The following is a 27,646-nucleotide window of genomic DNA, read 5'->3' on the forward strand; positions in this document are numbered from 1 at the left end:
AGTAATGAAATAGTTAAATCCCTTATCAGCTTTAATCTTTATTGGTTCATAAGCATCATATGTATGAGTTCCATAAGGTGCATTTTAGCTCCTTCACCCTTTCAACTAAAAGGTGACTTGGTTATCTTACCAAATCAAACATGACTTCTAATTCTCAAGTGATTCATAATCAAATAAGAATGAGTGTCCATCCATTTGGAAAAGCTTGTGCGCAGTTGGTATATGTAACCTAATCTTACTTTGTTATAAGTAAGTTTATTTTGAATCATCTAATTTAGCTTTTATGATCTACTTAAATCAATGTCATAAAACAAATTAACTCATATCTAGCATAAATGAAAACAATTTATTACCTTGGTCATGGATCAACACTTTTCCAAGCCAAGTAAACCAAATCAGTGTTCAAAACAAAACTGAAATATTGTTTCATCAAAACTGGAAATTGTCTAAAATCATCATAAAATTATGAAATTAAAACTATGAAGCTATCTCTGGCTACTTGAACACTTCTAGTGTAGCTTCGAGCTCCATCTCCATGCTAGCCTCACTTCTTTGCTGCACAACATGAATAATGTTAGGCACTACAACCTAGTATCACATACCTAAGTGAAAGTTAAAATGTTTATAACAAGAGTATTAGGTAACTCTTACCTGTCACTTCATTGTAGTGGGAACATCCTTGTTCAAGCACTAGCTTAATCTCCTTTCAGGTAATTCTCTACATGATTTTTGAGTAAATCAACTAGTTTGACCGCAGAATCCTAATCATCTTGTGATAGTTTCTCGAGGTCAAAACCATCATGTAGAGAATATAGAATTATATCATGAACCTGATGATCTTCGTATAGGCTCCCTAACATACTCATGTAGTTGAATAGTTGAACCATCATATCCACATGAATTTGTATTGACTGTCATGGCATGGGTTTTCTTGAAACTATTTCACCAGTGATCTTTGTATGGTCTTGTTGCGCCTCCCACGCGTACCACCATCTCCTCGCTGCGACTCTCACCACCAACAGAGTAGCGACACTTCTCCAGCCACGCACAATCGCTGTCACCGCGCACAGCAAGAGCGCCAATTGCAACCGCAATTCGGCCCTTCAATCAAGCGCCCAAAATCAGAGCAAATAGCTAATCAATCGAGTTCGAGCAAACTATTGAGAAGTTCGGTCAAAGTAAAAGTGCAAAAACAGTCAGAATCGTTCGAAGTTTTCTCATTTGAAGAGGTGTGGTCGAACACACCCATGGTTCGACCGAACAAACCATAGTTCGGTCGAACCTACCTTCGGTTCGATCGAACCATTTCACGAGCTATGTACATGATATTTAATAAGATCGAACGGTTGAGATTGAAGACCGAAGATGATACTCGATGATAGCCATTGATGATGTGATGCGGCGGTGATGCATGATGATGAAGAATAAGAGGAGCTGAAATTCAAAGGAGATGGGGTTTGATGCGTTTTAGTGGAATTTGGATTTATTTTATTTTATTTTCTTAACTCTTTGTTATTTTCCTTTTCATTTAAATTTTCTTATTTCTTTTCTATTTATTTATTTCCTTTCTTTTATTTTTCTTATTTTTCCTACGTTAGTATAAATACCCAATTTTGGGGTAATTAGTAGGGAATGAACAATAATCAATTATTCTATTCTCTTAATTAGTTTTAGGAGAGCCTCTCTCTCCCTAGGTTTAGCTTAGGATTAGAGTAGTTTAGAGAGGAAAAGTGAGGGTTTCACCATTGTTGAGCTTGGATCTTGAAGAGGAAGATTGATCATCTTGCTTGTAGACTTTCATCTTCAATCAATGAGAATCTCTAACTCTCTCTCCTCTATTTTCATTGCTTTCTTTTGATTATTGTTTTTGTTGTTGGTATTGCTTGTTAATCATGTTGATTCTTGGTTATTTGTTAATTAATCTTGTTATTATTATGATTAGTGTATAATTCCCCCATTAAGGGGATGGTGATGGTATAGCTGGACCTTGAGCATGTTTTAGGATTTGAAATTGATTTGTTTGTGATTATAATGCTTTGCCTTCCATATCTTACCAATTATATCATTTGAGAGGCCTATCAATTGTTGTAGTTGGGTGGATTGAACTAGATTATGGCGATAGCGTAATCAAGGAATGTCCATTGAATGATTTGCTTGATTTGTACCTTGATTCGTGTGGCTTATGACGAGAGTGTAAGTTGTGCTTGAGTTGAGAAATCAATTAACCCCGATAGGTGGTTAGATTGTGCTTAAAATCATTGTCATGAGTTGTTTAGTTCGCATTCCGATTCGATTTCATGTCTTGTATGCTTGAGTGAATTCTATACCTAAACCATTTCCCTTAGTGTTTTACTTCTAGTTTTAGTGTATTTAGACTTTAGTTTACTTCCCTTATTTCGGACTAGCTTAGTTGTTGATAGCATTTGGTAGTGTTTATCTGTTCCCTCTGGTTCGATCCCTCTTCTTGCCATATACTCGTATTAGGTTAGTTGTGTGTTATAAATTATATTTGATCTAGGGATAGGCATTTGACGACACGTTTATTCCCTTATCAGTAGAACGTGATCTACACCAAATTACCCAAGATAACAAGTGACACTCTGCTGAGGCCGACCCATCACTCACGACCGAAGGATTGTTGGGTATCTAATTGGAAAAGCAATCTCAATATTATTGGGACCTAGATTTATTATGTTGTGATTATTTAGTGAATCTAGCGCATCATCAATCAACATAAATAAAATCTAACATGCATAATCTACTAAAGCATAAAATAAAGCATGACATAGTATGGCCCCTTAATACTAAGAAAACTAGAATTGAAAAGCTCCCACGTGATCCATCATGGATCTCCATCCACCTTGCTCCTTTGGGTCTTCACTTCATGGGCTTCTTTGGACTAACACTATTTAAATAACTAATCTATTTACTTTAAATAAAAGTTGCAAAAATACTCAACGGTACGCAGACCATATTTAGATTACAAAATTGTCCTAACTTATTTAGGAGATTCTATCCTAATTACTAGCCAATCAAATAATTTTAAAATCAATTATATTCTAATATAATTATAGGATAATTACATTATTTAAATCAATAATTATCCTTTTGGAATATGCTCAGAATATCCTAACAAATCTTATCCAAAATTAACCACTTTAATTATGGATAATTACTAAAATTAACAACAATAATATGGATAATATCAAATTAATCAACTTTTGAATTATTTAACTTTATCCTAAAATAAAACTGATTTTATTTTGAAATATTTTCATAACACAAATTTTTTTTAAAGTGTACCAACACACTAGTCACCGTGGTTGGCTAGCCGAGGCTAGCCACGGTGGCTGGCTGCCTTTTAAGCAACCACTGCCTCAAGGGCAGCAGTAAGGCAGTAGCACCTACTGTCGTTACAGGCCACCATGCGTGGCCAGCCAAGCCTAACCACGGTGGCTGGCTGCATTACAACAGCTAGGGGTGTTAAAAAATATCCGATCCGGAAATCCAATGATCCGATCTGAAATTTCGGATATCCGATCCGGTTTTTAAGGTTTCGAATATTTCGGATCGGATATCCAAAAAAATTTTGGATTTTCGAATCGGATACGGATCCGATTTTTTCCAAAAATTTTAACTACCCTATCCGAAAACCCGACTTTCTAATCCGAAAATCCGGATATCCGATCCGAAAATCCGGATATCCGATCCGAAAATTCGGATATCGATACGGATCCGATTTTTTCCAAAAATTTTAACTACCCTATCCGAAAACCCGACTTTCTGATCCGAAAATCCGGATATCCGATCCGAAAATCCGGATATCCGATCCGAAAATTCGGATATCCGAAATTTCGGATCGGATTCAGATCGCAATTTCTCCGATCCGAAAATTTTGGATATTCGGATTTTCGGATCGGATATCCGAAATTGAACAGCCTTAACAACAGCTACTACTGCGCAAGGCAGCTGCTGTTCCAGCCATCCTTGGACCTCCGCCCTTCTCTTCCCCTCCCTCTTAGACCAGCAGCGGCGGCAGCCACCATGGCTGTGCCACCAAGCCGTGGCTGCCCCCTCTAAAACACTTTTTTTTTTACAATAAATTAAACTAGTCCAAAATTAAAATTAAATCCCCATTCAATCTTAAAATTAGGGTTCATCATAAAATTAATCCCAATATAATTTTAACTCTTAAAATTAAATCGTTGATCATACCTAAAATATTTTTATGCATAAATCAATCAAATTAAAATTATGAAACATAAAACAATTTGAATTAAATAAAATTAAAATAAGCACAAAAATCAAAATTTTAGGCTTTTAATTTTCGAAAAAATACGAAAAACATTAGGGTTAGGGTTTTAAATTTTCGAGCACTCTAGGGTAAAATTCGACCCTCTTCATGGCTATTTTGAGCATCATTAAATCATATTTAATCAATTCCAAAAGTCAAAACACATTTAATATAATAATTGAATCATAATCAAATTAATATCTCCCTCTTAATTGATTATAAAATTATGAACATGGACTTCAAATAATCTTATTATTGTAATGAAGCGTGTTCATGCAAGAGGCTAATTGATACCAATGTAGGACTTTATTAGGTACTATATGCAAAACATGAATCATATTCATAAGCACCTATCCCAAGATCACATGCATAACACACAAGACACATAATCATACCTTTGAAGCGTGAATTCCACAAGGCGGCAAATCGGGGAGAGAATAGAGCCCAAGCGTTTCTCCTCTACTTAGTCCTTGGGATTCGAACGAGCCATCCACTAATACTAGATTGGTCGAGTGAAGGGGAAAACCGCGATCACCACCTTTAATGGACAACCGACCACTGCACGAACCACCACCACCACGAACCACCAGCACCAGCGCCGAGGGGAGGAGAGAGTCGTGAGAGAGAGAGTGTGTGTGAGAGGGGTTTGGCCTCGTGTTTGCTAAGTAGGGTTTGATCTTACAGATCATTGAATTATTTTGTACAAACCTTGGGCACCTAGTCTACTTATAATCCTATCATAATTAGACTAGGTCACGAGCCCAAAACCCCCTTTATTCCTCTATATGGCCAACCACCTAAAGTGATGAGGCCCATCTTGGGCCTCGTCCTCTAATGCTCGATCTAGGCCCTTTATGTGACCTATTTTAATAGGATCCATCCAATTGGGCTTTGACCTATTTTACTAGCCCAAAGATCGTTAGTACCTCTAGCTATGATATAACGACGACCCAAATGTACGAACTTAATTAATTATCTCCATAATTTGATCCATTTATATATATCTAGTAATTGCACATGACGAAGACATAAATCCTTCACTTTTGTCTTTTTAACAATTAAAAAGCTTTAAAAGAAAAAGGAATGTTAAAAACAAAAAGGAGGATAGTATTGTGGGTCCTGTGTGTCATATAGTTTTTCCCAAATGTATTGTTATTTCCGCCAAAATTAATTGATTTACGTTGGTATGGGTTACTTATTGTTGGTTTATCTATCTTTATTACTAATACCAATAAACAAATTAACATGTACGTTAGTTGGGTTTACTTAAACGGTTCATTCAACTGGTATGGGTTTACTTACTATTGGTACATTTATCTCTGTAAATAATATCAGTAACAAGATTAACATGTTCATTCAATTGGTATCATCTAATATTAAACCTTCGTGTATACTATGCAGCCACGTTGCGCATATCTTTGAATATTTGGAGAATTGAATCCTATTATCCACCCTTTGGCATTCGACTACTTGTAATGGGCTGTAATAGTTAATTAAATTTTATGCTTCCGGAATTATTGTGTAAGACTTTTTATGCTCCCTTGATTATGTTATTCTGTAACACTTGTTATTCTTGCATGGTAGATTAACACTTGTTGGAATATATATCAAGTCCCTGTTGGTATATATTCCAACTTGCATGGTAGATAAGACATACCAATTACCAAAAGAAAGTACTGCCCGGACTAGGAAAATTTACCAATTTCAACCATTTAAAATTTGTATTTTGTAATTGCAACCATCTTAAAAAAAATTGCAAATTGCAACCCAAAAGTTGTTAAAAATTGTAAATTGCAACCCAATTCAACTTTTTTATCAGTTTGCGTATCAAAAATTATTCGGTCAAGGTTTTAGGGGTCATTTTAGTCCTTAAGGCAACGGATTGAGCTCAAAATTAGCAAAAAAATTAACGTAAGTGCCTCCTTTTGCGTAACAAAAATGTATCGATTTGTGGGCAACTTTTTTTCCCTGTAAAACGAGGCACTTACATTTTTTTTTTTTGCCAATTCCGATCTCAATTTGGTCCTTTAAGAACTAACATGGCCGCTAAAACCTTAACCGAACAATTTTCGACACGCAAATCGATGAAAAAAATTGAATTAGGTTGCAATTTACAATTTTTAACCACTTTTGGGCTGCAATTAGCAATTTTTTTAAATGGCTGCTATTTGCAAAATACTAACTTTTAATGGCTGCAATTTGCAAATTTTCTCATGAACTATAAAAACATTTATCAAAGCCGTGTGTAGGTGTAGTTTTTCTAACGACGTAAATGAATTGATACTCCACCAGACAAAGATCACAACTGGGAGTCCACCACTTAACTTTTTCTCTTCAATAAAATAGAAAATTATAATTCTACCCTTTCCTAGAGTCCTTGTGGACTAAAGTTCCTAGGCCCTAAGAAATTAGGATAGAGTAGGTATGTCAATGATGGGGCGAGGTGAGGCCAATGTTGGCCTTCCCATCCAAATTCTCGCCTAACATTCTAACCCAATCTCCATCCCCATGGAAAATCCAAAATCCCACCCCATCCCACCTCGGGGGTATACAATTCCAAGACCATTACCGCCCTTCCCCTACTTGGATATCAACACCCACCTAATCCCCACCTTATCTCTGCCTTCCAAGTACAACAATATATACTACATAATATAGATGAAAAAAAATATATCATTGTTAATATTACACATGTTTTCTATATAAGTTTATTACAAAGTATTACGTTTACTTCTTTTTTAATAGGGAATTATGTTTACTACTTTATTTACATATTTTTTTTTTTTTAAAAAAAATTTGTATAAAACATATAATTTATATTTTTAAAATCTATATATGTGGATATGAGCGCGAGGTGGGGATGGGGTGAGTACAACCTAAAATCCACCCCGCCCCGTCACCCATGGCGGGTATGGTTTTTGTCCTCATCCCTGCCCCACCCCCGTCAAACCACGACCCATCATAGAGGTGATCAAAGTTGGCCCGACCCGATTTTGGGCGGGTTTTGGGCAGATTTTTTCGGCCTGAAATCAAGTCGAGCCCGGCCCGAAAATTTAATTTTTTTTGGCAGGTTTGGGAATGCATTTTCAGGCATATTTAGTAGTTTTTATAGGCCTGGCCCGAAAAGCCTGCACGCCCTGATCATTTTGGGCACAAAAATTTCGGCCTGAAACTTGGCCCGACGCGACCCGATCCGACTCGAAAAGTGGGCATATTTTTTTTTTCGCCCAGCCCAATGATCACCTCTAGACACATCATCGCCCTATTGGGCAGGTCTCCCTCTGTCATCCCTAAGAGGGAAGGGTGATAAGGGGTTTCGAGGATGGTGGTTACGAGGGACGAGGAGGGGTGACGACAGGGGTGGGGGAAGGGTGGCGGGCTAACGAGGGCTGGGTTGGGTGCCATCATAGGGTAGTCTGGAGGGGGCTACCTAATGGTGGAAGGGTGGGGATGCCAGAGGGTTAGGTGTAGTGAGAGGGTGGCGTGTGGGTGGGCTGATTTTTTTTTTTTTTTTTTTTTAAAAAATTTGCTAATTAATTGAAATTTCGCATTTGTAAAGATTGACTTTTTACTTTGAAAGAACTTTATACTTCTTCAAAATATCAGCTAATACAGTCTATTCTCGATCATTTGCTCGAGTAAAGATGATGTTATAGTTTGCAAAAATTTATTGAGTAATCGTCGGAGCTCCTCTACTAATAGAAACACCGTGGAATAGAAAATAAGTGAGTAAATGAGGAAGCCAGAAATGTCAGAAAGAATGGAGAAGTGGGCTTTACATTTCAGCAAGTACGATATACAGTATGAGCCTAAAACTGCAATTAAGTCACAAGCTTTAGTAGATTTCTTAGCTGACTTCAGCCCAGCTCTTGAAGAAGAGGCACAAAAGGAAGTACTGGCCCTACAAGAACCCAAGGCTGCACAGAAGTGGACACTCCACACAGATGGTGCAACAAACATACGAGGAGTAGGTCTAGGAGTAGTGCTTACATCACCACAAGGAGACAAAATCGCACAGTCAGTAAGGTGTAACTTCAAGGCAACCAATAATGAAGACGAGTACGAAGCATTAATTACAGGACTGACTGTGGCAAGAGACATGAAGATACAATACCCGGAGGTGATATTAGATTCCTTACTCATCGTGAACCAACTCAACGGGAAGTACGCAGCAAAAGATGTCAAGATGATAGCCTACCTGGAGGTAATAAGGAAACTTATTAAGGAATTTAAGGAATTCAAGATAGCCCAGGTACCCAGGAACTTGAATACTAAAGTAGACGCCCTTGCAAACTTAGGATCAAACATTAACCCTGATGAGTTTTGTAGGGAATATTTCAAGCACTATAACCCCAAGCTTGAACCCCACTGTGATCATACACTTAAGTATGGTGGCGTTCCAAAGGGAAGAAAGCTAGAGCAAAAGAGTCGCCAACAAGTTTTAGGAACTTATAAACCCAAAACGATCCAGGAGATCGTCAACTCCATAAGGTCAGGAACCAAATAGGGTTCGGGGATGAGGGTACGAATCCAATCTACAAAAGAAAGGGCTCGCCCTATAAAATAGGCCTCTACTTTGTTCTACTCGTATTCATGTGCTCTTTCTGACTAACATGCAAACATTACATTAACCCTAACCTGTTTAATCTATGTTGGTTGAATATTAATGCACAAATAAAACTATTATTGGCGATCACTTGAGTTAAAATCATATTAGCCTAAACCAAAATTATTAATTATCTCATTAAGCGTGATTTCAAGTACAAATTCCCTTTAACAAGTATAAAAGGCGTGATCAAGCAATAACAATAAAATATAAATATCAAGCAACATAATAATAATCATAATCATCATAATAATCATAATAATAATCATAATCATGATAACGCATAATAAAGTTTAATAATAATAGCAAGATCCTAGGCATGATACTAACAAGATTAATAACAAATCCTAGCATGTCATTAAACAATAAAGATCAAAGCTTTAAACCTAACATCATACTAACATGATATTAGAAAGCATAAAAGGCACTCTAAACATGATACTAGAAAGCATTAAATACATCCTAACATGATACTAGGAATTAAACATCCTAACATGATACTAGGAATTAAACAATAATAAACATGCTTTCTACATTGTGAAAGTAATAGAGAGTAAGCTAATCGACTTACTTTGAAGTCTCGTACCTCTTTCTAATAACAAAATACACAAGTTAGTAAACTTCAATGAAAATAATAAGGAACAATTAAATAATTAAATTAAGATCAAATTAAATAAAGTTTTGACTAGATTTGGACCAAACCCTCAGAAAATATTAAACCTTGCACGGCTAGGGCGAAGGCAACTTCGAACTTGGCTAGATGATTCTAAATCTTGTGTATGCGGAATATTGTTTGTAAAAGGATAGCTTAGAAAGAGAGAAAGAAAAAAAGCATATATTGCTCAAGAGAGAATAGAGAGAATTGAGTGATTCTGAATGAATGAAAACGGAGTTTCGGGACCCTATTTATAAGGAAAATAATCTGGAAAAGTATAGAATTTGATTAGGAATAAAACTACATGCTGTCGCCAAAATACACGGTGTCGCGAGGCGACAAGGTCTATCGCCAAGCGACAGACTTGTCGTTTGGCGACAGTCTGACTTGGACGCGTTTTTCCACGCGGAATCCGATCTTTAATCAACTTGATCTACGGAATCCGTATAGAAGATAAAACGTATTTTCAAAAATAATAATATAATAATAAAAATAATAATATTTTATTCCAAATAAAAATCCATCTTAAAAATAATTATTAAATCTAATAACATTAGAATTAAAAGGAACCTTCTAGAAACTTCTAGAAAGTTATAATTAATCCTAATAATTTTAGGAATAATAATTAACATTGGGCCCTCCTCTAGATCATTGGGTCGTATGTAAATAATTAACCGGGCCCAGTTTAGTATTTTGACCATAACTTCCTCAATATTCATTGGAATTGGGCTTATAATATATCGTTGGAAAGGTCTCTTCGAGCCCCATGCAACTAAACTATTATTGGACCTTAATTATGGACCAAACTAAACTGGATTGGATATTTTTAATAAATAGAGTTATTTTCAAAAACAGAGAGAAGAGAATTTTATATAAAACTAAACCGCAACACTTGACTTTTCCACACTTTCACCTCATTCGATTATGGTTCGACGTGAAAGGAATTCATCACTGGGTTTGGTTTTGGGGAGACACAAATGGGTGTCTACAGAAGCCCCCACTTTGACTGAATTTGGAGAAACTAATGTTTCGAAAACAAAAGTCAAAGTAGCGATTGGGACGGAGAATGATTCAGAACGTTCTGCGATCCCAAATCATTCTTGTAACGTCGATACCTGCAAACCATCATTGGTTAAACAGATAAAAGAGTTAAGAAACGCGTATCTTGCACCGTCGAGCACACGTCTCTGTAGGTAACCGTTTTTGTTGCTGCAATTTATATGACGACCTTCTACAAGCTAGAGAACGCCATCTTTGAAGGTAACATTGTGCCGTCATCTTCAACATTTCTCGGTGACAATCCTCCACAGTATCTCGGGAACATCGTCGAAAATAACTGTACGTCGTCATCTTTAGGGTTGTGGCAATACGTTACCACGGCAGTGTATCGCCGCTATAGACAATCTCTACTTTATCTTGAGGGATTGTCGAAGGTGACCATATCTCGTCATCTTCAGAATTTGTGACATTACTTCGCCACGGCAGTATTTCGCCACTAGACAACTCCTCTCTATGTTGGGATATCGTCGAAGATCACTCTATGTATTGATCTTTAATATAAGATTATTTTCGTACCAATACGTCGGCGCTTCTACTTTTTTGTGAACCATTACGTCGGTGCTACTATTGAACCATTATTTTGGTGCCTTATTATGAGCCAATATGTAGGCGCTTTAAGCTAAGTGAGACGATCTTTCATCAGGTCGATCACTTAATGTAATTGTAATCGAACCAATTACTATGTCAAGTCAATTTGCTTAGAGGGGCTAACTGGCGTACCAAGGAACCCAAACTGCTGCAAAAGGTCCACAAAGTCATAATGTGGGGCCCAAGATCCTGTCGCCGCTCCAGCGCCAGCCAGAAACAGCTGTCGCCAGCATCTGCGTCTGTCGCCTCGCGACAATCCTGTCGTTTGGCGACAGAATCGGGGTTTTAAATACCCGTCTTCTTCTTCATTTCGCTACTGCTCTGTTCGTTCGTTTTTCACAAAATCTTCAAAACGCTCGTTCTCGCTCATTTCTTGGCCAAATTCGCTCAAACTTTGTTGCTAATCGAAGCTTTTCTCATCTAATTTCCCGATCTATATAAGTTTTGCTCAAACTCTACTCGGTTTTTTATGAATTGTGCGTTCTTGTTCACGAATTTTCGAAAAATTCGAAACATACTTTGCTTAATTCTCTTTGTTTGTTGAATTTTATGCCTTGAATTTGTTTGATTATGCTTGTATATTGCCTTGGGAGTACTTTGAGACTTGTTTGACTCAATTTGGTGAAGAAATGAACAATTCACCATTATTGGACCTCATAAGGTCGTGAAGAACAATGTAGCCTGTTCTTCGTATTTTGCTGCCTTTTCTTGTATAATTTGTCACAATATTTATCATATATTTGCAAGAAATTGTTTGTTTGCTTGAAAATGCTAATCATGCTTAGTGAATTTTTGCTCTGTTTTAGTACTACGTACTCTGTTTTTGTGAACATAGTATCATGCGGCTTAGGCGAACCTTAGATACTATAGAGCCTTAAAATTAATTACTTTTACATAATTTAGCATGGCTAGACGACGTGGTTCCGGCTCTCGATCGAGAGACTCGCGCCGAGAGGACGAGCCTACTAGCGAGGGCGAGGACGTTCCACCTACGTCCAGGCTTGGTCTCTTGCCAGATTGGGATGAGCGTACTTTGTTTCACGCTCCCGTTCATCATTTGTCGGAACGAGTCCGACGCGGTCTTGCAGGTGGGAGGACCCGTAGCCACGGCTCGGGTAATTCCACCATTGGTTCGCTCTACGACACCTTTATCAATAGAGATGAGGGTTTACGTTGGCTTTGGGAGTCATGTGGGTTGACTCCTCTTCTTCTGGCCACCCGGGCCATGCTTTCATACGACGGGGGTAACCTCGTTGTCCGAGCCTTGGTGGAGTTCTATTGGGACACCACCAACACCTTTCACTTTCCCTGGGGTGAGATGACGGTCACTCCAGCTAATTTCAGTCTCATCACGGGGCTAGAGTTCCAGTCTACTCCTTTGCCGTTCGACAGCGACATTACGGTCTACTCACCGGTTGTTCAGGAGTTGTTGGGTCCAGTTGCTATTCGGGCCCAAGCTGAGGCTCAGTCGGGACAGAGGAGTTCCCGATGTATTTGCCGCTGCACATTGGTTGCAGCTTTCGAGGATGATGCCACCACTCGTGAGCAGCGAGTGCGCATCTTTGTGCTTATTCTGCTGTCAGGGACGTTTTCCCCTGATTGAGGTAGTAGAGTACTTCTTTACTACCTGTCCGCCGTTCGCGACCTTCACCTGGTCGGGACATATGACTGGGCCAGTATGGCCTACGCGGACTTTCTACTAGGCCTATGACGCTCTTGCCGTCACAGGGCCTTGTCTGGAGAGGTGGCACTTTCCAGCTTCTGGAGGGTCGTAGAGGTACATCTCTTTTCTCCTTTTGAGATTTAGCTCTAGATTAGATGCAAAACTCTTACTGACTTTTACCTTTCATGTAGATCTGGTTCTACGAGTACTTTCCCTCACTTGCGCCTGCGAGGCCTTCTCCTCGCGTGCTCCCCGTTGCTGCTAGTTGGGGAGGCCGCCGAGGTCCGCCAGAGGTGCTCCGCCTTCGAGAGATGATCCTCTCGGTAGGTCTTTGTAGATACCATTTTTTCTCTTATTTCGTGTTAAACCTTCTTCTTATCTTATGTGATTATCTTACAGGAGCCCAGCCCGGTCTATCGACCTTGGGCTAACTTCCCTATTCCTGCGCTAGCGGCGCAGTACACTGCTGAGCGTCGGTATTTTCTAGGGACATACGACGCGGTGGTTTACCTAGGAGAGAGGGTAGCCATTCAGCATTCCTTAGACGTCTTTGTCGTCCCTGCTCTTCCACCCCGGCACATGTTCCATGATGCCTTGCAGCGGGATCGAGCTAGTGGATCATCTCGGGGTACTCCTTGGAGATCCTACATTCTCCTCGAGCAGAGCTATGAGGAGGATCTACTACCGTTGCTAGCCCCGGCTCTTGTCCTTTCAGAGGAGGCAGCGGCATACTTCTATTTACATTGTCCGTTTTCTAATAGATAGCCCCCAAGTGCTTTCTACCCTTTTGTTTTTATCAGGCCGGTCCTAGGGAGTTCATTCCCCCAAGGATGTCCATACGCTATCAGGGCATGTATGGGCCGATCGAGGAGCTGATTCCGCCAGCTCCAGAGGTGGAGCGGTTCGTGGAGCGCTCCATTCCCCGTCACCAGACTCGGGTAAGCATCCTTGTGCATCTTGTTTTTTATATTTGATTATAAACTGTTACTGACTTAGTTATTTTGGAAGTTTTCTCACGAGGTGGTGACAGCTATGGCGAGGTGCATAGATGCCTTTCGCAGCCAGCTCGTGAGGTTGCGGAACCGTGCTACCTGTCGTAGCAACGACGCTGAGGAGGTATTACATCTTGCATTAGCATCTTTATCTTGCTTTTTACTTATTTTCTAATTTTGATTTACTCTTGCAGGGACAACCTATTCCTTCTCCACGCACTTGGTCGAGACCTGAGCCTAGGAGGGAGACTACTAGGTCCGACTCGAGGCGTCGTCGGACTACTTCAGGCGGTCGGGGTGGTCGTTCTAAGGCGGCCCCTGTAGAGGACTCGGCGTCATCTCCTGAGGATGCTCCGACTGGGCCGACCAGTCGAGGTGGGATGGGTGGTGGGACGTACGAGGTTGGCTCGTCGTCGCAGCAGCCCTTGCAGCCTCAGCCTCTCTCTATCGGATATTAGGGTGAGACGGGTTGGCTTGGCCCGGAGTTGCAGTTACCGCCGACCGGTGGTTCGGGAGATGGTGAGGGACACACTCCACGGAGTAGGACTTTCTTTGATACTTTTGGCGTCCCCCATCATTTGCGGCCTCCTGCGCCGTAGTTATACCTGTATTTTTATTTATTTGACTAGGACTTTGTCCAATTTTTATTTATATGACTCATGTATTAGACACTTTGTATATATGCAATTATTATTTATTTAAACATTTTATCTTTTGTATTTTATTTTTCATTTTATTTTATGTGCGTGTGAGTGTGTGAGAAAGTGTGATTTTTGCGCAAATTTCCGTCATCTTTATTATTATTGGAGGGTACCGACTCTCTCCCCCAAAAAAGAAAAATGAAAAAAATAAAACGAAGTGAACAAAGTATTTTTACTAAAATTAAGCCTAAAATTAATTAAGCTTAATCTAAGTAAAAGGAAAAATAAAAATAAAAAATAGAAATATCATAGGTGAAACAAAGTGGGTTTGAATGAGTCAAATCAAAGTCGAATTCGAGTAAGTAAAAACACGATTTTCAACGTGAGTGGCTGTCGCTGCTGAAAAAATACTGGCGCCGCGTAATCATACCTGTCGCCACGCGACAGATCTGTCGCTTGGCAACATAGTAGATTATCCTAATTCTTATAGGAATTGAATTCTGCTGCGAAAAAAGTTTATAAATAGCCCCCAGAACTGACGTTTTCTGCATAATTCGAACAGATTATTAATTAAATAATTTAATTATTAATCATGTCTTTAGCTAAGAAAACTTTTTGCGAATATACACGTGAGTGGTGTCGTTCTTTAACTATTAGAGAGTGAAAAGAACTAGACTTTTTTCACATGGGGGGTATTTATGGTGTAAAAGGGGTAGATCTTGACATAGACTTTATTCATACTGCCTTAGAATATTGGGATACTAATTCTCACTGTTTTAAATTATTCTATGATGAAATTTGCCCTTTACCGGAAGAATTTGGAGCCATTCTAGGCTTTCATTCCTTAGATCTTGCGGTAATGCCTAGAGTAAGTGAGTATTATTACAAAGATTATGAACGTTTCTTTGATCTAAGGGGTGCGGACCTGAAAAATATAGTGCATGGTAATATAATTGACTTGAAAGAATTTGCACGTTACTATTTTGACAAAACTAGCTCTGGATTTTCTCATGTTTATAAAAGAAGAGCTTTCCTTTTTTGCATGATTAGCCAATACCTCCTTATTAGTGGTAAAGATAACGAAGGCCAAGCAATAATTGTATCTGTTTTAGAACAAATTGAATCAGGAAGAAACCCAATGCCACTAATTGTTGGAGAGACTATGCTGTGTCTAGATGCATTGAAAAAGAATCCAAAGGCACCTCTTCGAGGTTCTCCTATTTTATTACAGGTATAAAATAATATTCTCAATTACAAAAATTAAAAATATTTTTATGTTGCAATACTAATCAGGTGCATTTTTACAGATATGGCTCATGGAGAGGCTAGGATTAATTAGTCCTCCTGATAATATTGACAAGTATACTCCCAACTGTTTAGTTCGGCGAAAGAAGCGGTTTTCTTTAAAGATGGGTCGCCGTGAGTGGGGCAAAGTGTTTACCGCTGGTGGATTTACCATAAACTGGGTTGTCCCTTGGTGGAAGATTGAGAAGATGGTTGGTTGTAATAACCAACATTACTTCCGTCTCCCTAGTTTATCAAAATTAACCTTTTATTACCCTTGTAGAGTTAAAAGACAATATGGGCTTGCATAAACCATCCCTACAGGAGAGATCCACCGTCCTTATGAATTCCTTGTTTCGCAAGAAGTTGAGCGCTTTGATAAGTATTGGTGTGCTAGGCCCTTATGGGAAGTGATTACCCACAAGGTTCCACCTTCTTTGTCTAATAGTGTAAAGCAATGGCTTGATGGAAGACCTCAGAAAACCCAAGTCAAGGTTGAGAAGACCAATGTGAAGACTCGTCTAGGTGATAGGAAGGCTCCTGCTAAAGAGCGCCTAGGTGAAAGAAGCGAGTTTAAGACTCCTATTATGCCGAAAAAGAAGAGCTCTAAGAAAGACAAAGGAAAAAGAAAAGTTGACTCTACAGAAAAGAAAGTTTGGGTGGAGAAGAAGCATGGAGTTTTAGCAGAGGGAGAGACCATGTACACTAAAATAGAATGCCGATCTTCTAATGGATGTCTCCTAGCAAAGGTGATGGATGAAGAAGAGGAGAATGCAGACAAAAATTGGAAAAGAATTAAGAAAGAAAAGAAAGATTAGAGCATTGCTTTTCCTTTGATTTATTAGACAATTTAAATTGTTTTTAGTTAATTTTAAGCTTTATTTTATCAATAATGTAATTTCTTTATTAATCAATAAAATTTCAGCTTTTATTTAAATTAACTTTACATTTAAAGCAATGAAAACAATTAAAATATTTATTTTCGGAAGATTTCTTCGAGTACGGAAGTCGAAAAAAATTTCCAGAATACACAAAATCTGCCCAGTCACTTGCAGAAAATTAGCGCTACTGGTTAAATGTTTGTCGCCGATGTTTTCGCTCTGTCGCCTGGCGACAGAGTTGTCGTCTGGCGACAGAGTCCTTTTTCTGGCGCCAGTATTCTTGCAGTCATGAATTTTTTAACTCTGGGATGCGAGATTTTGAAAAATTAAAGTGGTCGCACCCTTTTAAGGGTTGCCTACATATCCTTTGCTTAAGGAATCAGGCCAAATGTAGCTCTCTTGAGTGTTTTACTCAAGTAATTATGGGTAGTACTTCTTAAGTTGGTCAAGATTTGTCATATTTGAAAATTCATTGCCATCCATGTCAGTTAATTTAGCTGCGCCTCCTGACAAGATTGTTTTGACAATGTATGGTCCGGACCAATTAGGCCTAAACTTGCCTCTTGGGTCCAAAACATTTTTCCGTAGTGCTTTTAATACCAAGTCCCCAACCTTGATATTTCTAGTCGTGACCTTCTTATTGAAGTGTCTAGCCATACGAGTTTGATAGCATTGGGTATGATGTAGAGCTTCTAGTCGTTTTTCATCGAGTAGAATTAGCTCTTCATACCGTGCTCTAGTCCATTCGACTTCATCGAGTTTACTTTCTAACGCAATGCGTATAGAAGGTATTTCTAATTCTACAGGTTGTACGGCATCCATTCCATATACTAGGTTGAATGGCGTATTTCCTGTCGATGTTCGGATTGACGTGCGATAGCCCCACAGTGCGAAGTGGAGCTTGTCAGGCCAATCTTTGTAATTCTCAGTCATTTTTTCGATGATAGTCTTTAGGTTCTTATTAGCGGCCTCAACTGCTCCATTTGCTTGAGGTCTATAAGGGGAGGAATGGTGATGTTGAATACCATACTTTTGTAGCAATTCTTCACATTCAGCTTGAAAGTGAGTTCCATTGTCACTTATCATTTCATGTGGGACTCCGTATCGACAAATTATATTTCTCTTGATAAAGAGTGCTACATGCTTTGCGGTGAGTTTAGCATATGATTGTGCTTCTACCCACTTTGTGAAGTAATCTATTGCGACTAGGATGTATTCATGACCTCCTGTCCCGAGAGGCGTAATCTTTCCAATTATGTCAATCCCCCATGTAGAGAAAGGCCATGGTGAAGTGTATGTGTAGAGGAGAGATGGTGGAACGTGTTGTAGATTTGCATAAATTTGGCATTTGGGACATCTTTTTACGTATTGATGACATTCCCTATTCATGGTAGTCCAATAATACCCTTCTCGTATTATCTTTTGGACTAGCATCTTGCCATTAACATGTGTTCCACATATTCCTTCATGGACAACTCTCATAGCTCTTTGAGCATCCTTTTTGCCTACACATAATAAAGCTCGACCTTTAGGTACCCTTTTGTGTAACTCATCTCCTATGAGCACGAATTGGGAAGCCAAAAGTCTTAGGGCTCGTTTTGCCCTTTTGTCAGCATGAGGAGGATATTCTCCTTTGGTGACATAATTAAGTATGTCTGTAAACCATGGTTCTTCTTCTTGTTCTTCTTCTTGGACCACTTCATCGTCTTCTATAGCTTGAATGTATGCTGGTTTATGCCTCTTTTCTATAGTCAAAGGCATTTGCTCAATTTAGGAATTCTAACCATTGAGGCTAGTCTTGCCAAGGCATCGGCAAATTGATTTTCCTCTCTAGGTAGATAGGTGTATTCTACTTTTTCCAACTGATCAGTGAGGGTTTCCAGATATGTTTGGTAAGGACCTAGGCTTTCACTCCTAACCTTCCATCTTTTCGAGATTTGATTGATGATTAAAGAGAAATCTCTGAAAATCTGGAGTTTCTTTACTCCTAAGGCTAAAGCAGTTTCGAGGCCTACCACGCATGCTTCATATTCGGCCGCGTTGTTGGTAACGTCGAAATCTAACTTTATAGATATGGGAACATGTTCCTCTTTGGGTGATACTAGTAGGACTCCTACGCCACATCCCTTTTGGTTTGAGGCTCCATTAAAAGTATAAAGTCCATGTATCATCCTCTGTCATCATTAAATCCTCATCTGGAAATTCGTTCTCTTCTAATGGTGTCGAATCTTCTATTGGGAAATCTGCTAGGAAATCCGATACCACAGATCCTTTAATTGCCTTTTGAGGCATGAATCTTATATCAAATTGGGCTAAGTTAACTATCCACCTTGAGATACGCCCGTTAAGTGTAGATATCTCAAATAAATACTTGAGGGGATCCATTCGTGATACTACATAAACCGTATGTACAAGCATATAGTGCCTTAATTTGGTCGTGGCCCACACCAACGCGAGGTACAACTTTTCTAATGGTGTATAGCGTGTCTCATATTCGAGCATCTTCTTACTTAGGTAGTAGATAGCATTTTCTTTGTCTTCTACCTCTTGCGCAAGCATAGCTCCCATTGTTTCTTTTGTCACCGTTAAGTATCACCTTAAGGGTATTCCTGGGAGTGCTGGAGCTAATACAGGAGGATTTGAGGGATAGGCTTTGATCTTCTCAAAGGCTTTTTGACACTCATCGTCCCATATGACTGGCATATTCTTCTTGAGTTTCTTGAATATTGGTTCACATATTGTGGTTAGCTTGGATATGAACCTACTTATGTATTGCAACCGGCCAATGAATCCCCGAATTTGCTTTTCGGTTTTGGGCGGTGGCATGGACATGATCCCTTTAATCTTGGTTGGGTCAATCTCTATTCCTCTAGAGCTTATGACATATCCTAAGAGTTTTCCTGAGGTTACACCGAAAGCACATTTGGAGGGGTTTAACCTCATGTTGTATTTTCTTAACCTTTCGAAGAACTTTCTTAAGGCTATTTTGTGTCCTGGACGATCTTTAGACTTTACAATCATGTCGTCTACATAAAACTCCACTTCTTTGTGCATCATATCATGGAGTAGGGCAGTCGCTGCTCGTTGGTAAGTAGCACCCGCGATTTTCAACCCGAATGGCATTACCGTGTAACAGTAAGTACCCCAAGGTGTTATGAATGTGGTTTTTTCCATGTCTTCTTCGACCATGAGAATTTGGTTGTATCCTGCATATCCATCCATAAATGAGAGAAGTGCGTGATTTGATGTATTATCTACCAAAATATCGATGTGTGGTAAAGGGAAGTCGTCCTTTGGACTTGCCTTATTTAGATCTCGATAGTCGACACACATTCGAACTCTACCATCTTTTTTCGGAACTGGGACGACATTGGCGACCCATTCGGGGTATTTAGATACCCTAATAAAACCTGCAGTTATTTGTTTTTGAACCTCTTCTTTTTTAAGAGCTACGTCGGGTTTCATTCGACGTAACTTTTGTTTTACAGGTTTCATTCCTGGAATTAATGGTATTGTGTGTTGAGCTATTTCTCTATTAATGCCTGGCATATCTTCATATGACCAAGCAAATACATCAATAAATTCTTTAAGTAGATTAATTAAATCGGTTCTTTCATCTTTACTTAATGTAAGTCCGATTTTAACTTCTCTTTTAATGGTTGGATCTTTTGAGATGTCAACCGTTTCCGTATCCTCAATTATTGGCGTTTTATTTTCAAGTGTTTCCATTGCTTTAATAATTTCTTTGTCATTTTCATCATTAGTTAAGCAATGCTCGTCATCTTTGGTTAAAGAAAAACAAGAGGAATAAAGGGAAGAAGACATATTATTGAATTCGGAAATCATTACATCAAATAAAGAAATGTCCGTTGGGACTTGATTACTAACTATCCTAGGAGTAGAAATAGAAGATGGGGGTTCTACAACTAAAGATTTGGAAGACTCGATAGGGGAAGACTCTGACTCGGACTCTAACTCAGACGATTCTTCAAACATTGGCCCTTGTCCCGTGGTTACTGAAATCTTTCTTCCATTTGTAGTGGTCACCTTTACCGTCTTGCGCCATCCTTGCTCTTGGTCTTCTATTGGAGTGATGAACTTTGTCGGATCGAAGTTTTCACTTTGAAGGACTGTTTGAATGAGTGAAGAATTGTCCTCCACATATCTTGGCTCATTCTTTTCTTGTCCAAAGAAGAGTCCCATGACATTAAAGTCAAAACAAGGGGGTGCTTTCTCCCTATAGATTGAAGTTGGGATCTCATCTAGGAAATAACAATCCAAAAATATTTCGAACCCTGGTTGTCTTATGCCATTTACAACGAAAGATTCAGGAAATTCGTAACAGGGGTAATCCTCTCCTTCTCTTATAACATGTCCGTTTAGGGTGAGAGGATATTGATCCATGGGTATTTCCTTCTTTTGTGTACGAGCATTCCTACGTGTTCTTGACTTTTCTTGGGATCGCTTAAGATCTTCGCGAGTTGGTTCAAAACCAAGTCCGAAAGTATCCAACTTAGGGAGGCCAGGTAATCCCATGTGCTTAGCTATCCCTTTTTTCTTTCCTATAGTCATTCCAGGAAAATGTCCTTGTTTTCTTAGGATAGTGTTAGTCACCAAGTTTGAGTGGAGGTCGTAGTGAAGAGGGGTCCTCTCATCTTGCTCTATCAAGGAGACCTCTTCGTTAAAGCCCCACAAATCTTCATCATCTTCATCATGTTCTACATTAATTAGTGGGTTCTCCACTGTTTTAATCCTCATAGGTGAAGCATCAATAGTAATTGGTATTCCCCCAACTATGGCTTTCACTTGTTGGTGAAGAGATGAAGGGACGACATTTAGATCATGAAGCCAAGTGCGTCCCAATAGTAAGTTAAAGGATGCTTTAATGTCTACTACTTGGAATGTAGTGGTATGTTCAATTGCTCCCGCCGTTATGTTCATAGTAATTGTTCCTAATTCTTGACGGCGTGAGTTATCATAGGCTCTTATTCCTTGAGTCGATGGGGATAAATCCTCATCTCTTATGCCTAACATTCTTGCAGTTCTAAGTGGGAAAACGTTGATTGCCGATCCATTATCTACAAGGGTCATAGGAACATTCATCCTCTTACATATTACTGTGAGGTTAAGAGCCTTGTTGTGCTTGTCACCTTCCGGTGGTAAGTCCTTGTCCGAAAAAGTGACCAAGTTAATTGGACTTGGGAGATCACTCGTGGGGAAATTAGCTAACCCCTCAGGAGTGGTGTCCGAATCTATGCCTACCTTAGCCAAGGCATCCATAACTGCAACCCTATGCTCTCGGGATGTGGCTAGGAGTTTCCATACATTCATTTCGACCTTAGTCTTTTTTAGTTGTTTGACAACATCCTTGTCTTCTATGATTGGTATGGGAACTTGTTGAATGGTGGGCATAGGTTGTGTTGTAATGGAAGGTTGCATTCTCCCGGACCTGGTGAGGACATCTATGGGTGAATCTTCTTCGTCCCAAATGTCGCTTACTGGGTATATTGTTGACAAAGGAGTCTCTTCGATATCTTTGAGGTAGACATCCTCGTCATCACTGTCCCATACTCCATTGATTGTGGCATCTTGTTGGAGTTGGACTAGTTTCTTGTCATCAATCAGTTGTTGAACTAACTCTTTGAACTTAAGATAGTTCTCTATTGTATGTCCCCCTGATTGATGATATGAACAGTAATACATGTCTGTCCTTTTGAGTGATTCAAATGGTCTCGGCTCGAGAGGTTGTATCTTACCATTCTCGGAGAGCATTTTAAACATGTTAGCATATGACGTCCCAATTGGAGTATAAAGTTTATTACTCTTCTTGGGAGTGTCAATTACTTGTAGAGAGAAGGGTTTCTTCTCCTTGGGTGGAGGTCTACTTTTAAGCAACTCGTTCTGTTCTCTTAGAGCCTCCTTGGTCTGAAATAGTAATTTGTTTACTTCAGCCATAAGTAGCGTTAATGCATGTATGTCCTGCCTAGTCACAGGTTCTTGCCCATAGGAGTCAATGACATCTTCGAAGATCTCTTCTTCAATGGTCTCAATAGGTTCTATGAGACTAGATGGGTCTACTTGATTTTCTTCGTCAGAAATGGCCAAGGAATCCGATAGTGGTGCGGTGTTGATGCTTGGCTTCTTACTTGCAGGGGGCAATGGAAGTTTGTTGCTATCAATTAGATCTTGGATGGCTTCCTTTAGCCTCCAACAATTTTCCGTAGGATGGCCCCTGCCTTGATGATACTTACAGTGTGCATTTGGGTTCCAGTTAGCCGTTCTCCTTTCGACAGGTGGGTCCCCAAATGGTCCAATAGGAGTTATAAGACCTTTTGCGTGTAGGCGGTCAAACGCGGTGTCATAACTCATACCAATAGGAGTATAGTTCTTCCTAAACGGTTTCTTTTGTCCTTGGTTGTTGTTCATGGCTAAGACTTCGTTTAGATTAAAGGTGCCGACATTATTTGAGTGGGTGGTTTTAGAAGAAGAAGGATTGTCGTTCTTCTTACCCTTCCAGCCACTGTTGGAGTTATTGTTGGCAGCTTTTTGTTTGGCTAGGTCGTCTTCAATATTGATACCAATATCATAGACGGCCTTAAAGGTATGTAAATTGCTTTGGTACTTAAGATGTTTAGAGTATTTTTCTTGGAGGTTCTTAATGAACATCCTTACAGACTCTTTCTCACTAGGTACCTCAACCATCTTTGTAGTAGTCTCCCTCCATTTGTTAAAGAAGGAAGTAAAGCCTTCATTTTCTTTTTGCTTTAGAATTTCAAGTTCTCTATGATCAGTTTCAACTTGAATATTACATTTGTATCTTTCAATGAAAGCACTTACAATGGATTCCCAACTAGAGGTCTTTTCTTTATCAAGAGAAAAGTACCATTGTTGACAGACAGTTTCTAAAGACAAAGAAAATACAGAATGAAAGGCTTTCTTGTCTATCCCCTTAATGTTCATTACAGTTTCAAAAGCTCTTAAATGAAAATAAGGGTTATCCATAGGTTTGAATTTCGGGATGTCGTTGGCATTGAACTTCTGTGGAAGAAGGTCCTTATCCACCGAGACCCCTTGTGAGCTAATCCCTTGGAATCTAAAGTCATTGGACAGTTTGCTCAAGCTTTCCTAGATTAGGTCCATTTGCTGCTATTTCACAAGGTCATTGATTTGAAGGGTCAAACCTTTCAATATCTCAGCCAAGTTAGCTACCTCTCCCTTAACTTCATTAAGTTCTTCTTGACTAGCCATTATCTCCTTAGCTTTCCTTTTCCTACCAATTGGTTTGTCAAAAAGTGCTACTTGAATGAATGTGTTGTCCTTGATTAGACGCCCTTCCTTTCTTGTCCACGCGCTGTAAGTCAAACCATATTTGTTTTAATAACCCGACTCTAATCGACTTTGACTTTATGGTTTAGAAAATAAAAAAAAATAAAGAGAAAAAAGCAAAAATGGGGTGCATATTTTAGGGATAGGTTCAATGAATTGGTTAATTGGAGGATTAATATCTGACTTACCCCCTTAAAAAAAATGACGGAAAACACGCATTCAAGACTCCCTAGACATGGTCATGGTGTGACAAATATGTTATGTGTGTGAGTGACATGCTTTGACTCTAGTATATGACCATGGGACTTAAGTGCCTAGACTCAATTAAGGACTTGGACATGGTTTGAACCATTAATAAACTGATAAACTGATTAGTATACTGTTTAATTAGACTCGTCGTGATGACTCGATCAAGAAACCGGACTGTCGCTAAAACGACAGAACTGTCGCCACTGTTTAAAGCCTGTCGCCAGGCGACAGACCAGATTTCTGCGCCATTGCTGGAACATTAATCTGGACCGTTTCCAGTAATTTTACTCTAAAGGGACATGCCTAAAGTCGTACTAAGTCAAGTTCATTAATTCATTAGCCTTTAATTAATTCTAAATTAATTATTTAATTAATTAGACAAACTTTTAGTCATTAGTCAATTTATTTAGTCTTAAACACAAGTCAAACAAACGGTTAGCACATATATAGTATGCACAAACAAGGATGCACAAGTAGTTCATATAGTCACAATATGATGCAATGAGTTTGCAACCTAACCATGGCTCTAGTTCTCTAAAGTTCAAGGATATGGGTTAAGTCAAAGAGGGTCCATGGTTATGAGTCTGGATGCATTGCGCGGAAGCCTAACCGTGAAGGGTTGGCGCGTATGGATGGGACCCCGCAAGTTAAAAACTTACTTCCATGGTTTGGTGGATTCACAAACTTGCATGTACCCGTCGTTGCCAGGAGCGTTCGTTTGGGTAGATGAAGCGTGAACCCCCAGAGGGTTATGTCCATATGTAGAACATACATGGGTTTCAGAAAAGTGAGAAAAGCTCAATCAGGAAGTAGAATCGAGCCAACAGTACTAGAAATGGTCAAAACAAGAAGGCAGAGTTCTGGCTCGGTATTGGAAGAACTTGGCGCCAGACTACAGGGATTGTCGCCGTAAAAGAACCCCTGTCGCCAAGCGACAGAAGCTCTTTACAGGCGACGGTCTCTGTTTTCTAGACTCTAGTTCCTACATGCCTCAGCAGGTATCTGTGTTCTTAGCTATTTCCAGATTTCGCAGTATTATTTCGATTCTAGTTGTGAAAGAAATTTCTCAAATTTCCTACGTGTAAAATCCTATGTTTTTGACTCATTGGTCTATCCAATGAGGACCTTTTTATGCATATGACAATAATGCTAATCAAAATTACGCACATGAAATACTTAGAATTTTTTCGAGTCTCATCCGCTCATTCTAAATCATTGCCAAAATAAATTTCAGGAATTAAAATAGAAATCCTCCCCAGTGGAGTCGCCAAAAACTGTAGGGAATATTTCAAGCACTATAACCCCAAGTTTGAACCCCACTGTGATCATACACTTAAGTATGGTGGCATACCAAAGGGAAGAAAGCTAGAGCAAAAGAGTCGCCAACAAGTTTTAGGAACTTGTAAACCCAAAATGATCCAGGAGATCGTCAACTCCATAAGGTCAGGAACCAAATAGGGTTCGGGGATGAGGGTACGATTCCAATCTACAAAAGAAAGGGCTCGCCCTATAAAATAGGCCTCTACTTTGTTCTACTCGTATTCATGTGCGCTTTCTGACTAACATGCAAACATTATATTAACCCTAACCTGTTTAATCTATGTTGGTTGAATATTAATGCACAAATGATGAGTGTCATTTATGGCACTCATAAGGTAGTCTTTTAGGTTATTTCTTTCCCTTTTTGTTGCTTTCTTCTTTTAGTTTTGGCCCTTTTTCCTTTAGTTTCTCCTTTTTCCTCTTTCTCTATGTTTCTCGTGTTTTTATCGTGTTTTTCCTTTATTTTGCTCTTTTTCCCTTTTATTTCCTTCCTTTGTTTACTTGTGTAGGTATTGTGAGATTCACCTTGGCAAAGGATGCAATTCGGGACCTCAATGATCAAGCAAGAAGCATTTGGCTAGAGAGGGCTTAGAGAAAGGGGGGAAGCATGTTTGATTAATGAACCAGGCCGCGGGCGCGGGACTTCAAGCCGCGGGCGCGGGCTTTTATTGTTCAAAAGTGCCAAAAGTTGGCAGGAACTAGCCGCGGTTTCTCCGCGGGCGCGGGCAATTTGGAGAGGTCTCTCCGCTCAGAGAGACCGCGGGTCCCCTGATCAGCCTTTGGGAGCAGGGGACTTTGCCGCGGGCGCGGATCATCAAGCCGCGGGCGCGGGCCCCTGAGGCCGCGGGCGCGGGTGCTGCCCAGGCAGCCCGCGGAGGGTTCCGTACCCATTTTTCCGCGGGCGCGGGCTTATCGAAGAGACCGCGGGAGCTGCCGATTTCTTCTTAGCCTATAAATAGAATTGTATTTCTTTTTTTGAATCGAACTTTTTGATAATTTTCATTAGCTTAGTTTTAGAGAGAGAAGTTAGAGAGAAGTTCTTGGTTTTGGATTTGTAACTCAACATTTGATCAATCAAGTTTGGATTTCTTCATTTTCAATCATCATTTTTAGTGAGATTCTCTTCTTTCTTTCATCTTTTACTTACTTGTTATTTGATTCTTTTGCTTGATGTTTGTTTTTCTTGGATTTGAGTTTGATAATATTGAATACTTTGATTTCTATTAGATTTTGATATAGAATGATGATCAATGCAATTTCTAGTTATTTGTTCTTGAATTTCACCATGATTAGTGAGTAGATTAGTTGCTAGGGAAAGGGGGAAGCATGTTTGATTAATGGAAATGCTAGTTGATGGTATTTGATTGGTTGATTTGTTGCAATTAAATTGGTTGACATAGTTTTGCATGAGATTGATTAGATTAGGATTGATCACCCTATAAGATTAATCTAGATTGCATTGCAACTCTTAATGACATGACCAATTGATTTAAAGGTTGCTTTAATTGATTGAGTTTGCTTATGATTCTTCTTGGTTTGCCTTTCATAGTGACCACTAGATTGGCCTATAGGAGATAGTATTTGAACTCTCTTGATTGCTACTATTGTTTGTCCATTGCAATACTTGAATTAATTGATTGAGCTTTAATCTAGCATTATCATTGATTTTGCATGTGGAACCCATATCCCTAGTGTTTAGACCTTTGATTATTTGTTGAATTTGATCTAGTTCATTTTAGTACCAACCAATATCTCATTTTCGACTCTGAGGTAGCTTGACTTAGACTTTAGTTTTCATCATTGCATTCCCTTGGGACCGACCCTTAACTTACCCTATATTCATATAAGGTTGGTTAGGTGTTTACAAATTTAGTTTGGCTTGGGGAAAGGGTAGAAAACGACATGCATTTTCCCCATGTCAAAATGGCGCCGTTGCCGGGGAATGCTATTGGTGCTTAGCTTTTGTTGTTGAGTCTACTTCATTTTATAAAAAAAAAATACAAAAAGATTTTGTTTCTTTAGGCTACACTTGTAGCCGTGCTACTAATATTTTTGTTTGAGTTTTGCATGCATAGAACCCGTGATCGT

At 39.3% G+C, this 27,646-nt stretch overlaps 1 protein-coding gene across 1 annotated transcript in view; it reads left to right on the forward strand.

The window, feature by feature from the left end:
* The first annotated feature begins 8,027 nt into the window (after window positions 1–8,027).
* The window catches only part of LOC145616878 (uncharacterized), a 35,021-nt gene continuing 15,402 nt past the window's right edge, over window positions 8,028–27,646 (forward strand). Inside the window, exons 1-2 of the mRNA XM_081671595.1 lie at window positions 8,028–8,498; window positions 13,265–13,493. Coding sequence (XP_081527721.1) covers window positions 8,028–8,498; window positions 13,265–13,493 — 700 coding nt within the window. The remainder of the gene's footprint in view (window positions 8,499–13,264; window positions 13,494–27,646) is intronic.

The sequence above is a fragment of the Chenopodium album genome, chromosome 26 (genome assembly GCF_948465745.1).
Source record: "Chenopodium album chromosome 26, dcCheAlbu1.1, whole genome shotgun sequence".
NCBI lineage: Eukaryota > Viridiplantae > Streptophyta > Magnoliopsida > Caryophyllales > Amaranthaceae > Chenopodium > Chenopodium album.